This window comes from Zonotrichia leucophrys, chromosome Z (genome assembly GCF_028769735.1).
Source record: "Zonotrichia leucophrys gambelii isolate GWCS_2022_RI chromosome Z, RI_Zleu_2.0, whole genome shotgun sequence".
NCBI classification, from domain to species: domain Eukaryota; kingdom Metazoa; phylum Chordata; class Aves; order Passeriformes; family Passerellidae; genus Zonotrichia; species Zonotrichia leucophrys.
Window position 1 is genome coordinate 49769453 of NC_088200.1, and position 15186 is coordinate 49784638.

A 15186-nucleotide genomic window follows, 5' to 3' on the forward strand; every position below is an offset into this window, starting at 1 on the left:
CTTTGCCTGGTGCCAGCCTCATGGCCATGTCCCTGCCGGCTGTGTTCTACAGAACCTGTGGCAGATGTGCAGAGGCAGCAGCTGTCCCCGCCGGGAGGAGCGGGCTGGGGCTGCGGGGACACCCAGGGCCAGAGCCCGCCGGGGCAGCACGGCAGCGCCGCAGCAGCCTGACCGGGCAGGAGCCCGCACCGGAGCGCACGGACGGCGCCGGGGCTGCCCACACCCGCCATGCATGTCTCTTTGCCTCCAGTCTTAATTTTCCCTTCGTTCTGCCAGCTGCCCACGGTAAGGCACTCCGGGTTAAATTCCACCAGTCTGCTGCCACTATCTCCGGCCCGACAGCGCTCGGAGTAAATACCTGGACAAACATTGCCCAACCTAGCAGCTCCGGCGCTAGGGAGGGCCCCCAGGGGGGCCCCGCATCGCCCCGGGCGCTCCCGGCCCCGTCCCGGGGGTGATGCAGGACAGCCTCGGCAGACCCGCGCCGCCCCGCCCCGGCGGGAGGCCCGGCCCGGCCCGGCCCGGCCGCCAATGGGCGCGGCGGGGCGGGCACGGCCGCGGCCGGGATAAGAGGGCCGCGGATCCGAGTGTTGCCGGGCAGAGGCTCTGGGAGAGTAGTGGAGACCCTCGATCCTGGTGAGCATGGGATGCGGGATGGGGCTGCGTGGAGAGGGCCGGTCTCGATGGCGTCCCTGTCTTGTAGCGGGGCGGTTCCTGCCGGGAAGAAGCCTCCATTCCAGCCGCTTCCTCGGGAGGCTGCCGACTGCGCACTCCGCGTCCCGGCCCCGCCGCCCGGGCTTGTTTACAGGCGGGGCGGGCAGCGCGGCGTGCTCGGCTCCGGCCCATCGCTGGCGGAGGACGCGCGGGCTGCCTCGGGTCTGGCATCCTCCGCGCTCAGAGCGCCCTGCCTGACCGCTTTCCTCCGTCCTTGGCAGATCGGCCAGCATGAACCCGTTCCTGACCACGCTGTGCCTCTGCTTGGGCGTGGTTCTCGGCGCGCCGAGGCTGGACCCTGAGCTGGACGACCACTGGCAGCTGTGGAAGTCGTGGCACAAGAAGGACTATCATGAGGTGAGCCCCCGGCGAGCTGGGCGAGCGCCGAGCGCACGGAGCTGGGCCCCACCAGCTGAGTCATGGCTGCTTTGTTACAACGCCGGCTGTGGGCAGGGCTTGGGAAGCATAATCCCTGTTTTCCCAGGTTCCTTTCCTGTGTTTGTGTATTGACTCAGCTGCACTCGTTGTTTTTCTTATGAGGACGGCAAAAAGATCACCGCTTAACACCGTTCGCGCTTCCCATTCGAGTAGTGTACATTTGCCCGGTATTATGAGCCTTAGAAAGCTGGTTGTGCAAGCAAACTTGTTTTGAAATGTCTTCTTGAAGTACGCTGGTTTTTTGTCCCCTTAGAGAGAGGAAGGCTGGAGGAGAGTGGTGTGGGAGAAGAATCTAAAAATGATTGAAATCCATAATCTGGATCATGCATTAGGAAAACACAGCTACAAGTTGGGAATGAATCAGTTTGGCGACATGGTATGTATAGAGATATGTAATGTACAGGTCTTAGTAATGGTGTGTAATAGGTACAGCAGCAGATAGTAACTGCATATATTGATTTTTTTTTTCAGACAACTGAGGAGTTCAGACAGCTCATGAATGGTTATGTACACAAGAAGTCAGAAAGAAAATACAGAGGATCTCAGTTTCTCGAACCCAACTTCCTGGAAGCACCACGATCAGTAGATTGGCGAGAGAAGGGATATGTAACTCCAGTTAAAGACCAGGTACTATCTTATGGTGAATTTCTAACCAGTTTCCTCAATGCTACATGCACTTTCATAGGAGAAAAACACTGTACCTGTTTGATGGTGTCTGGTACAAGCTTACTAAATTGAGCACCATTTTGTAACTGTCTGGGTTTGTAACTTATGATTTCACTTTATACTTCAGGGTCAATGTGGCTCTTGCTGGGCTTTCAGCACAACAGGAGCTCTTGAAGGGCAGCACTTCAGAAAAACTGGCAAACTTGTTTCACTGAGTGAACAGAATCTGGTGGACTGCTCTCGCCCTGAGGGGAATCAAGGCTGTAATGGTGGTCTCATGGACCAGGCTTTCCAATACATACAGGATAATGGGGGCATTGATTCAGAGGAATCCTATCCATACACTGCAAAGGTAAGTGGAATAGCTGAACTTGTGTTGCAGGTGTCATGCCTTTTGTGTGGAAAAAGTTGTGTTGGGAAACTCAAATACCTAAAAGGAAATTCTGGGTAGAGATGCACTGTAGAGGTCAGTGCATCTGTAATTCCTATTGTGTCTTTGCTAAGACTGCTCGCCCCAGTAGGAATCACATATTGCACTGGTCTTTGAGGTCAAAATCTTGACAGACCAGTTAGAAAAACTGGAGCAAGTATTCTTGTTCCTCCCCCTCGTTGCTCCTCTTCTATCATCCCTTATCTTGGTTGCCACACCAAACCAAGAACCCAGCCCTTGCCAACTAAGTGCTACTTAGTGGTAGGACAGCAATTCATCTTCCTAGAACTGACCTACTACAGAGTTGCTACCTATAGACCACCTAATTATTGTGGCTAGTGTCAATTGGATTTTTAACAACAGTTGTTAATGCCTTGAGTTCTGTTTCTGGACTAAGTGTGCATAAATGGAGATAATGGACGGGCTTTTAAAATCCCTGTAATGTTAAACAGATACAAGAGGATGAAAGAGCAGTAGTCAGTTGTGGTATCACTTGAGAGCCAGTAGTTTGTGATTTTCACCTTTTTAAGAATTCTGCTCCCTATAGAGGATCTTTTCTTTCAGCTTGTTTTGTGTTATCTGGGCAGTAGAAATACTGTTTGCGGTAACAACATGGGATCTGAGTTCCTGTTCACCTGTGTCCCTGTCATCTCAACTCTTTCTAATCTTGGCTGTTGTAGAGATCAGTTGATTATAGGAAGTGCCTAACTTGCTGAGTATGGAAAGTAAGCAACTGAGCTATAGTCTGTGTTCTTTTAGTTGGAGAAACAATTTTGGTACTAACCTACAGTGCAGGTAAGGCAAGGATATGCTTGCTTAAATCTGTTTCAGTTTCACGTGATGACCTGACTTCCAAACTAGGCCTCACCTTTCTCCTGCTGTAAATGTACATGACATCAGCAGTTCAGGCTTCACTTTAAAAATCAAAGAAAAAAACCAAACAAAAACAAAAAAAAACCCCCACCTAATAAAACCAAAACCAGCACTCTACTAGAAATACCTCAAATACCACCCCCAACTGTTGTATGTAAGGTCATGTAACACAAATTCCTAGCTTTCAAATCATTCTGTACAGCTTTTTGAACTATGACATGTTAAAATTGTGGATTTGAAGTGCTTGCTCAATGAGCAGTTTCTGGATTGCTTTGTAATTAATGAATACTTGGCTTTCTTCCATTGCCCATTAAGGCATTCTGGGCTTCTTTCCTTCCTGTAAAGATACTTGTCCTGCCAACCAAGGAGGGCAGTGTTCCAGAATGTGATGGCCCTCTGTAACTCTTGTCAAGTTGGTGGGGACTTTTTGGGCCCCCATGTAATTTACTTTTCTGTACTTTTGCGAAGCTCAGAAGCAGTTCTTCTGTATTCCCTGTAATCCTTGCAAAGTCCTGCTTAGGTAATTGGATCCTCTTCAGTCCCATGCTCTCAAAGCAGCAAAGTCACACAGTGTATGGTAGTTCTGTGCTCGCCTCTGTGTTAAATGGAAACCTGTGTAATAACTACAGCTTTCTCTACTTAGGATGATGAAGACTGTCGCTACAAGGCAGAATACAATGCTGCTAATGACACTGGCTTTGTTGACATCCCTCAAGGACACGAAAGAGCTCTCATGAAAGCAGTTGCAGCTGTGGGTCCAGTGTCTGTGGCTATTGATGCAGGCCATTCTTCATTTCAGTTCTATCAATCAGGTGGGGATTTGTAATTAATTACATTTATCCACGTAACTGGGGTTTTTTTAATTACTCAGTATTCATTACCCTGCAGTTAAATAGACGAAAGAAAAGCCAGGTATGATAATTCAGAAGTCATTTTAATTCTAGGTCATGTTTTTTCCCACATGTATTTCTCTTGTATATGTGTCTACTTGTCCCTCAGTTTCAAGGAGCTGTGCAATGTTGGAGTCAAAACACACAAAGCTTCTTGTGAGGGATAAGGGTTTTGTACAGATAATTTTGCTCATGAGTGAATACTTTGTAGGTATCTACTATGAACCAGACTGCAGCAGTGAAGACTTGGACCATGGTGTTCTGGTTGTGGGTTATGGCTTTGAGGGGGAAGATGTAGATGGGAAGAAGTACTGGATTGTTAAGAACAGGTAAGATCTGTGTCATGTGTCTGGGGGAGAATAAAAGGAAGTTTGTCACTTGTAAGGGGAGAAGTGGAGACACAACAGTAATTAAAATCTGTATGTGGGAAATCTGGAGATTGTTTTTAGATTGTATGGTATGACAAATGGTAAAATCAATCTCATGCTGCTGGCAGCCTAATAAAGCCCAAAGCAGCCATCTTATTCTGCTTGTTCAGTTAATTTAAGGGAGCTCAGTGCTGAAACAGCCTGTGAACCTAGTAGATAATAAAGCAGTGGAGCAGAGGGGGGGAGCAGGAAGAAGCCTGCTTGTGGGGGTGTCATGGATTTTTTTTTTTTACGGAAGCAGAGTGCTACTCACTTCTGTGAAATAGGATGATACTTGAACTTTAAAAATGACATTACCTCCTAGGTTGGAGGGAAAATAAATTAATGCTGAAGGGCACATCACATGAGCTTGTCTCATGTTCTCAGCATTACTGGGGCACCACCCTCAAATGCTGTTTGCAGCCTTTGACTTCTCTTAAATTGCCTGGGAGCAGTGTCTGAGCTTCAGGCACCTGTAGTCAAGGTTTGCACATCAGTGTGACTACCTCGTGAGAGAATGACTACATTCTTCATGTCTGTGGACTCAGGATGCCTCCTGGGATGATTTTAATTGTTGCAAAACACTTAAGTTTTTGGCTGCAGCTATCTTGGACTTTCTCCACAATGTGGAAGGTAGCAGTTTTCAGTTTTAAACACTTAGAGAGAAAGGCAGTAAATAAGTAACTTCTGAATGTATAAACAAGCCCTTTGCTTTTGTTTTCAGCTGGGGTGAGAAGTGGGGTGACAAAGGATACATCTACATGGCCAAGGACAGGAAGAACCACTGTGGAATAGCAACAGCTGCTAGCTATCCACTAGTATAATTTGAAGACTGAACATTTCAGTACAAGAGGGGATTTAAACTGAATGACCAAACCCATGTTCGCATGTGGTAGCCTTGTGTCTTTCAAAACTCAACTTGATTTTTAAAACTCTATTTTACATGTTGGTGACATGCCACTTGTTTAAATTAATGTAAATGTTGGTATGTAAACAGCTTGTAATATTGCTAGCTTTTGACTGCTTAATCTGATAGATTCTTCGTATTTTTCCTTTTTTTTTTTTAATTGCAGTGTGTCCAAAGGTTTACTTTTTAAATAAATACTTAAATTCCACTACATACATATGACTTGGCATTTTGGTCTTCTTTTCTACTTGGGACTTTTGTCAAATAGGCATCCTAAGTCATACTCTTAGGTAGAGTCTATATGTGTGTACTTCTCTCTCCATTGGTCCCTAAAATGCAGCCCTGTCTGGGAATGGCTAGTAGCTGTTACAAAAAAGAATGTAGAATTCATGACACAGATTTATTTAAAATGAGAAGTGGAAAAATATCCCTGGTTCCTAGTGTCTCATAGCAAAGATCTTCAGTCTTGTCATCTTCTGTATGCAGCAGGTGATCTTCACTTAGCTTTTAATACTGTTAATTTTCTTAATGGTGCCTCAAAAGCGGCACATGTGTGTAGCTTGTGCAGTCATGTCCTTTTGAGCATTATGGCAGGAGCTCCCAAAACACCTGGCCTGTTCAGAGGGCTTGTTTCTGGAGATATGTAGGACACTAGATAATTGTCTTCCCCCTGTACCAGCTTCAGATTGAGAAGGAAGAGGGGGGGGATAAGGGAGAAATTATTTCTGTATGGAAAGTGACATTGGGCTGCTTTGTTACCTGTATACTTGCTGGCTGACTTAAGTGAGGTGATTCACACAGTGCCCTATGTGTCTTTTTCTCTCTGCAGGTATCAGTGTAAACATGAGCATTAGCTATTGCATCCTACTGTTCAGGTGCCAGTAGCCAAGTTTGGGTACCTCCTGCAGAGGATGGTAAATACCAAAAACAGCAAGGGGAGAAGGCTTGGCTTGGCTTTTGAGTATTGACATCAACTCTTGCTCTTGGGCAAAGGAGGTGTAGTTCTGTAGCATAACTAGCACAAGCACCGAGTTCATGGACCCATAGTTTTTTGTGCACAAGTTTCAGAAGCTGATAGCCATTGATAGGAACACTTAGACCAAAACTTATGGATGGGTAATTTCCTTATTGTTGATAATGCAAGTCTTTAAGTTGCATTTAATAAACTCTTTCAAAGAGAAAAAACAAGGTGAGTTATCCATAATAATAATTGTGAGTTGTTCATGTGCTGCTTGTAGATGAATTCTTTCAACCTGAATTTCCTGACAAGTTTGCTTTATTTTTTTTAAAGGAAGAGCCTCACTCAGCCCAGTGGCTATATAACAAGCCACAGAGCAGAAATACTGGTTAGAACTTAGCTATTAAGTTGACTTGCTAAGCTAGTTATGGAAAGCATCCAAACTGCGTGTGGAAGCTATGGAGTAAGTATTACGGAGCTCACCAGGTGGTCCTCTAAGGGCTGATACTCAGAAGGAAATGGCATTGGTCTGTATATTCAGAATGAGAGCCAGGAGCAAAATGCTGCTGGAGAAGTGACTGTATAAGCTCCTTATGCAGAAAATGGTTTTCATTCTTGCTGCCAGAACTGGGAATGGACTGACAACTTGTCTCTCCTAACACTTTCTAATCCTGGAAGCTGATGTTACTGTGAGCCTGGCAGTGCTTCATGCTTTGTGTTTTCTTTATTGGCTAGAACAGAAGTGAGACCAGTAAAAAGCCTTCTGGGACTTGAGCTGCTAAAAAAATGGGCAACAGGGAAAGGTGTTTGGTTGCAAAATCCAGGGTTCAAAAAAATTGCTGGGAAGACAAGGTATTTTTTATGACCAGATGGGAAATGAAAAGGAGATAACTTTCCAAAGTATCTGCACGTGAATGGGCATGTAGTTCGCAAAACAGCCATCAGCCTTTGACATTTTTAGAAAAAATGTGATAATACAGTTATTTGTGGATTAAAACTTGCTGACTCTTCTGGCTGAACATCCTCCTGAGAGTGAATAATAAAGAAGGGGACAGGGTAAGTCAGGTCATGTAGATAACTCAGTATTTATACAACCCGAAGTAACAGCTTCACCCAGAATTGCCTTACATGACTCCATAAAGACTAAAATTTTTGTATAAGTTGCAGTCAGTTTGTGTAAATTTTTTTCCCTTAGGAATATAAAGAACACATTTCAAGAACAATATTGAATCTGGTTTTGTGATTCCATTGCAGTGGCCTTATCTTTGGCAAAGCTGTTTAATTTACTTCAGAAATACTGTAGTAAAGTAGCAAATGATTCCATAGTGATATATGTTCCAGTGGGGGAAGTGTTGTCTCTGTTCAGCATTCTTCCTTTGGGAAGATACAGCAAATGCACATTATGTGTGGTCATGGAAAGCTCTAGAGTTGCTCCACAGAAAGCTGTGGTAGTTAATGCTCTTGATTACTAATTGAGTGTTTTCTCTCAAAAGCTTCCACTGGTTATATGTTCCTGATAGCTGAAGCTGCATTTACTAAAAAATGAGTGAGTTTAAAGTATTCTAGTGCACATGCATTATCAGTAAAAGATATACTAGTTCACATTTTATTGTCAGTAAAAAATCCTATCTATACCTGGTTCGGGTCCTGTCTAAATTACAGCTACTGTTGTTAGTGGGGTCTTACACCTATTGAAATACATGAGCTGGGCACTATTGCAGTTCTGTACAGTGATAAACCTTTGCAGTCCTTGTTTGCTAGAATCTTAATTGTGAAAATACACTTTCTAAAGGGAAGAAAAAGTTTTGCATTTGGTTTTCATATGCTGATGCTTCTTAGACTGTTCTTGTTCTAAAGGTCTCTTAGCAGTTTCCCTTCTCTGCTTGTTGTATTTTATCCCTCACTGAACCTGAGCTTTTAAAGGCATGTATTCTTGAGGCAAAGAAAATTATGAAATTAAATTATTTCACTTACACATGAAGTTCTTATTTAGAGTTTGGTGAGAAATGAATGCTAACTGTCATGTAGGAAACTATTTTCTCTTAAGAGCACTCAATTTTTCATACTATCTGTGACTGCTGAGTAGAACAGAATTTTAGGGGTATTTTTTTAATTTGTTTGGTTTTTGGCTTTGCAAAAGTTAAATCAATTTCCAAACATTGACAGTGAAACAAATAATTTTATTATTCTGCTTCAAAAGCCATGCACTAAGGTAATTTTCAAAATGCTTTGAAGAACTATGGTAAAAAAATACTTATAATTTCATGCAGTGAAAAAATTGTAGGAAGGGCAAACATGATTAATTGTATCATTGAAGGTTTTCTGTAATGAAAGATACACTGTTGACCTGCATAACAGCACTACCAAAACAGTTCTGAGACAACCAGACACACAGGAAAATGGGAATATCCACTTCAAAAAAACCCCAAAATGAGCTTTTGAATATCAGTTATGCAGCACTTGCTCCTTAATCTCCTTGATAAAATAACAAATATGTCATATATGTTTTAAGCTTAATGCCAGCTAATCAGTTTTGGCATATTAGAGATTGACAGCAGTTTCTGGCTATTAACCAAAGAATTGAGCACAGCCTGAAGGCTGTCATAACGTAACCCGATGTTTCTGCTTTCTAGCTCTCTTTGAACTTTACCAAGATATACGACAGAGTGAGCACCTATTTTTACTTGCAGTCCATCCAATGCTCTTCAGTCTTTTTGCTGGGAAGTCATAGCAGGAAATGCTGGCTCAACTAATAGACTGTTTTGAAGAAATAATTGTTTAAATCAGTAATGGGGATCTTATTATCTTGTGTGCTAATCACAGTTTTGTCGAATCATGAGTGAAATTTTGGGTAAGTGCAGGGGCACCTAAAGCATTTAGAAGAAAGGTTAAAATCAAAAGCAAAATTTCATTCACAATCCATAGAACTGAAGTGATAACAAGGCTCTTCTGAAAACAGACAGGGAGCCCAACCAGGAATTTAGTTTGGGGGCGAAGGAGGGTTGGCCACAGGGTGGAGACCTGATCCATGGATTGATTAGTTTAGATAGATTGGGAGTTTCAGAAGAGTCTCAGAAGATGCCACCTTCATCTGTGTTCATAAACACAAGTGACTGTTTTGGGTTTTTTTAAAGCTCGGTTGTGCAAAGATTTCTTGTCCAGTGGCCTTAAGATATGATCTCTGCAACACTCTTTGTTTCCATCCTGCCTGTTTTCTGCTGAAGAGCTACTGCCAACCTCTGTGCGCAAAGGAGCAAAAAAACTGTGGCGATGGCCGTTTGCAAAATACTTACTGGATTCTTTTTTACAATCCTTCCTCCTAGTTTTGTTCACTGATGGTTCTCACCACCTCTAGAAGATCCAAAACCTACTTCTGAGTGAAACCTGTTAGACTTTCCCAATAAAATGAATGCTGGGAAGCACATTTTAGAAGTAACACTGTATGTTCAGGTGTAGTGCTGCAGTGCTGATACCTGGCATCTTCTGCAGTCCAGGTTTGGGAAGAAGTGGTCAGAGATGGAGCAGAGTCGGAGCAGAGTAGAGAGGGAGCTATTCCCCTCCCTCCCACCTTAAGAAGGCTGTTCTGGTTAAGGGTGGCTTTGTGAGGTTCTCTAGTCCTATGGTCTGAGAGCTCAGCAAGGAAGAGATGATTTTTCAGGCCTTGTGTTGTTCATACGCTTGGTGATACTTTGGACATTCACCTGGAATTAGCATTGTCTTTCAAAGTTCTTTGTCTGTACTTTTGTGTGTTCTCTCGAGGTGAGAATGGTTTAGGTGTGCTCCCCTGGGGTGCCACTGAGCGCCCTCTGAAGCTATTACCACTAGTTGCTGCCTCTACTAGGAAAAACTATAGTCTCAGAAACTACATGCTACTAAATGCCATGGAAATATTCTAATATTCTGTAGAGTAAGAGCTTTTATTAAAAATTATTGATGAAACCCTCCTGCACAGCAGGCATGCCATGACATAGAAATGTTTAAAATAAATGCTGGGCTACTAGACAGTCAAACTGGCTTAGGGTGTCTGAGAAGTCGATGCTGAAATGGGATGTTGAGAACTCCTTGAGGTTGTAGGATGTCTTGGAACATGCTTGATTTTGCTGAAAACTGAAGGTCAGATTCCATGGCTTCAGAGCTGCCAAGTCAGGTGTTTTTCCCCTCAAAGGGTACTTCTAAGCATATCTGTGTAATATATCAGTTTATGCTGCTGGTAACAAGGCACAAAACCACCCCTAGATAGGACTGCCCACAGAACTCTTAAACCAGTTCATTGCTGTGTGTGCAGGTGCCCATTTTTGCTAGATATAGCAAAACAAAAAACAAAACCAAAACAAACCAGAAACAAAACCAGAAAAAAAAAACAACAAAAAAGAACAAAAACCACCAAAACAAAAAAACCCAATAAAGCCCCCAGTCAAACCCACCAAAAATAAAACCACATAGCACAATCTTTTACCATATTAGCACAACAATGCTAGAATTGTAAATGCAAGTTCTTCTCAATAGCCATCTTAACATTCCTTCTGCTCAGCATATTTAGCAGTATTGCTTTCCTCAGTCAAGCATGAAGCACAGACTGACAGCTGGGTTTTTTTGGAACAGGAAATACATACTGGAAACATCAACTGTGTTGTAAATTGCATAGGTTTTTGGAGATTTCTCTCATATCTCTCTGTTTATATAGAAATTCCAATGCCTTGTGCAAAGGTTAAGAATAAATCCTGCTGTCTTTTTGCTATTTGTTGCTTGCTAGTCATGGGAAGAATTGGAGAGGACCCGTGTTTTCTGCTTCAGTGCTGTTATGAGCATTTCTGTCACATTTCTCTCACAAAGTAATAGAGCATTTCACAAACAAACCTGGTGACACAGGGTGCCCATCAGGAATACTTTTGAAATGGTATTTCTGTAGCACTACCAGACATTTCAACGAACTTTATAGCCCCTTTTTGTTAGTAATTCTGCAAACCAAGAGCAAAAGAAACTCCCCACACTCTGAATTTTTAATCTAAACTGACACAGAGCTGGAAAGTGGGAGAGGAAGAAGGCCAAAAGCAGTGAGGCCGCCTGCCAGAGGGCAGGCAACTGATTAGCAGCTGTGGGTGTGGATTTGCAAGAAGGCTAGTCTCCCCCTTTGGCTTTGTTTTCTCCCAGCATATCTTAAAAAGAGCTAAAAGTAAACATCCCCATTCTCAGCATTCTTCTGCTGAGTTTAAATTTCAGGTCTACGTTTGTCTGCATGGCCCTTCCCACTTATCCTCCCTGCTTTTGTTTGAGCAGTCTCCTTTGTCTCTTTCTGTGCCAGAATAATAAATCATGCTGTGTTGTTAAAAGAGGGAGAAAATTGTCCACGCAGAGACAAAACAGGAAACCTGGCGATCGAAAGGGCAAAGGACAGATGGTGTGTCACCCGGTATGGTGTCTCAGGGCTGTGCTCCTCGGAGCACACGATGACAAGGCCGGCCAGTGTGGCGGCAGCTGGGCGTGGAGAGAAGCTGACCTCTTTTTTCCCGGGCATGTGCCGACGGTGCACTGGAGCGTCTGCTGAATCCATGAGACACCGGGAATGGTCATGCCCGGGCCGGGGCTAGGCTGGCCACACACGTTCAGCGTCAGCACAGCTGACCCAGCAATTAAGCGGGCATATTATCTCCTTCAGAGCTGTCCCTTCAAAAGTGATAAAATATTCACTGGGTGATCTGCTCAGCAGCTGACAACAATTCCTAGGCCAAATTCTTGTTTATTATCATGGGAGTACACAGCTCTCTTGGCCAACACCCTCTGCAAGCTGGCTCACCAAACTGCCTTTACTGAGTGCAGTGGTCAGAACTACAAAAGCTGCTAGCAGAAAACAGGTTGCTGGGCTCCTGATGAACAAAGTCTTGCAAAGCCACAAAGCAAATCATTGCATCGGATGAAAGCAACCTCCTCAGGGCAGATCGCAGTGGAAAATCCTATCTCTCTGAAGTATTAAAATTAGTTAATTAACTAAGTTTAATACTTCATAGATTAATTAAAATCACTTGAATCCGATCACATGCTTAGTTTGAGGTTTTTGGTTTTGTTTTTTCTGAAGCCACATCTGTATTTGCAGAAAGCTAGGAGCAAAAACCAAAGGTGTTTTTGGTACTGATACATAGGGTTTGTGAAAGCTGTCCGTGATGACATGAACCTGAGTGGCAGGGAATGTCTCATCAAAACTTCAGGTGTTCTGTACTTTTGGGTAACTGTGTGCAGATCCTCTATCTCAATGTTCATTTACTCTCTGCTATTCCCACTTTTGGGCCCTGGATGTCTCTGGAAAATAGATACTTTTACCTTTGCAGTCCCACAGAAGTTACTGACTTTATAATCTTTCCTCTTATTAAACCTCTTCTGTTCCATGGGCACCACACCCCCTTTTCTCACAATGAGTCTGTGTGGTATAATGCATGTAAGCTAAAAGCTCTTGCTTGTTCTCTGTCTCTAAATAGCTGGCATTTTATGAATGAATAAAACTTTTGCCTGATTTTTCCAGAAATATGAGTCGGCTTTATTAAAAAGCCAGCAGAACTCCCCATGTGTGTGTGTTTTCTTGAAAACAGAATAAAGTATCAACAAATGTTCAGACACACATTTGATCCTACATTTCAAAGACCATCTTGCATTTCAGCTGCCTTGCCTTCTCAGCGTGGCTGAGGTCCTGCTGCAGAGTGTCCAGGATCAGCTCCTGGGCGTGCTGGGCTGGCAGGGAGCAGCACAGGCAGCCAGGGTGCCACGGGACTGGTGGGAAGCCTGCCAGCCCCAACCTGTTCTCTGATCCCCCATCTTGTGATTGCAGTCACAAGGCCACCTCTCTGCGGCTGGCTGCTCACACTCAGTTTCCAGTCTAAGTGATTTGTGAACAACTGCTCATTTATTAGAGACTGGTGGTGGACTGGTTTTCTTGTGTTATTGGATGCCACTAGGTTTAGGTAGTTTGCCTTTATTTTACTTCTGAAATAGGTGCAAAGTTCCCAATAATTGTAATGAAGAATTAATTGTGGCAACAAGTTTGACAACCAGTGCTTTAACAACAGTCACATGTATATATGTGTGTATATATATATGTGTGTGTGTGTAAATATATATGTATATGTGTGTGTATATGGTACAGTACAAATAGTATCATTTCTGCATCTTTCTCCAAAACTAATAGGAAGCCAAATGGGCACTGATTATTCATGTTTTTATAGTTTTATTATTTTATGCCGAGAAGCTATTAAATACTGATACAAAGGCACATATGTGAACTAGTATTTAGCTCACATATGTCTTACTTGGCGCTTCCATGTATTTTTAATTTTGTATCATGCTGAAGAGTATCTGAAGAATAATATCAGGTATTGCTGGCTTCTGCATCTGGAGGCAGTCACAACATCTTCATCATGAACACTGCCTTCTTCTCTCAGCAGCCTTGATGGCAGCTTGTGGTGTGTTGCCTTTCACACCAGTCCAACCACTAAAAAGGCTCTGATTCTTTAAAAAAAAAAAAAAATCTGCCCTACTTTCTCAGCAGCTCTCAGATACCTTGCAAAACCGTGATGGGAGGCCACGGAAGGAAGTTGTGGCCTGGTGTTGCAAAGGCTTTGTAGGTGGTGTCCCCTCACCCCACAGTTACTGTTAGAGATCTCTGCAGAAATGGTCTGAACTAGTCTCACACTGCAAAGGGAAGCTTTAAAACTCACCCTGAGCCTTTGAGAAGGACTTTGTGAGGGGTGTGCTTGCAGGGTTGTACGTAGCAGCATACATACAAGTACTTAGGTAGGTTAGGTAGATCAAAGCAGGACTCCAGCAAAGAATATCCACTGTTCACACTGAATAAAGTAGCTGCTTTCTTAATCTGCATTTGAGGTTTGTATGGGTTGTTTATACAGAGCAGATATGGATCTCTTTGTAAGCACCAGCCACCGAGCAGCCCACAAACTGGGAGAATTTTCATTTATGTGTCAGCGGCCCCCAAGCAGCCGTTATTAGTCAGAGTACTAGCCCCTTCACTATCACGTGCTTTTGGTGCAAACCGAGGAAAAAAAACAAAATGTGGGGAAAATAGCAGCTGGGATTAGATCCAAGCTTTTCTGTGAAACTATACTTCAATAGAGGCAAGTGGGGTGACAGTAAGTAGGGCACTGAATGATTGACGCGTTGCAGTGTGCAGGTGTATACATCCTGCCAGCAGGAACACAGCTCTTAGCCTCTAGACTGGGTACACCCACTGCAAACAAATTTTCAGCATGTGCCTCAGTGGTGGTTTTAGAGGTCCTGTGGTTGCACTGAGGAATGCCACATCTCTGTTCTCGCCTTATCATCTCTCCTGCCCCTGGGGACAGGACCAAGTTACCAGTGATCCTTCTGATGTAAAACTAGTATTGTTAGCTTACTTAGACTGGCCTCACATTAAACTTGGCTTTAGGTTTCCAACTTAAAAAATGCAGTGGAATTCCTCGACAAATTAGTGACATCAACATCTCTTTGTGTATCTACATAGAGCTCTGAGAGAGAGAAAGAGAGAGAATTACTATATATGTATGTGTGTGTCTAAAGAAATATTATGTATATGTACTCTGTGCACATTTTTTTTTCACAGGGAAACTGATTTATTAGTTTCCATAATCAGGGTGCACAATTCCAGGGTGCACAATTCCATCATGCAGTAAAAAGATTTTATTATTAGCTAAACCATCTTTTTTTTTCCTGCTTCCTCTTCAGGATTTAAGTGTTGTTTGTGTTCTGCTGCTGATAGCAGAGCTTTGGGAAGCACGTGATGAGGAACAGAATAAACAAGTACACGCTGTACTTGCTGATCCTGGGCAGTTGTCACAGCTTTAAAAAGTGTCAGATAAACACCTGAATGAAGAGTGCTTTGATACCTGAGGCAGCACTGAAAT

The 15186-nt window shown here is 43.3% G+C and overlaps 1 protein-coding gene across 2 annotated transcripts; it reads left to right on the forward strand.

Annotated features, from left to right (window-relative positions):
• Positions 1-200: 200 nt before the first annotated feature.
• On the forward strand, positions 201-5542 carry CTSL (cathepsin L). 2 transcript variants are annotated; one of them, XM_064736348.1, is made up of 8 exons: positions 201-285; positions 936-1071; positions 1406-1528; positions 1624-1779; positions 1946-2170; positions 3765-3933; positions 4223-4340; positions 5143-5542. In XM_064736348.1, exons 2-8 carry the CDS (start codon positions 946-948, stop codon positions 5240-5242), a joined length of 1017 nt encoding a protein of 338 aa, XP_064592418.1. In that variant the 5' UTR covers positions 201-285; positions 936-945; the 3' UTR covers positions 5243-5542. The 2 variants fall into 2 exon arrangements, with proteins under 2 accessions (XP_064592418.1, XP_064592417.1); XM_064736347.1 differs by lacking the exon at positions 201-285 and adding an exon at positions 523-636.
• Positions 5543-15186: the final 9644 nt, after the last annotated feature.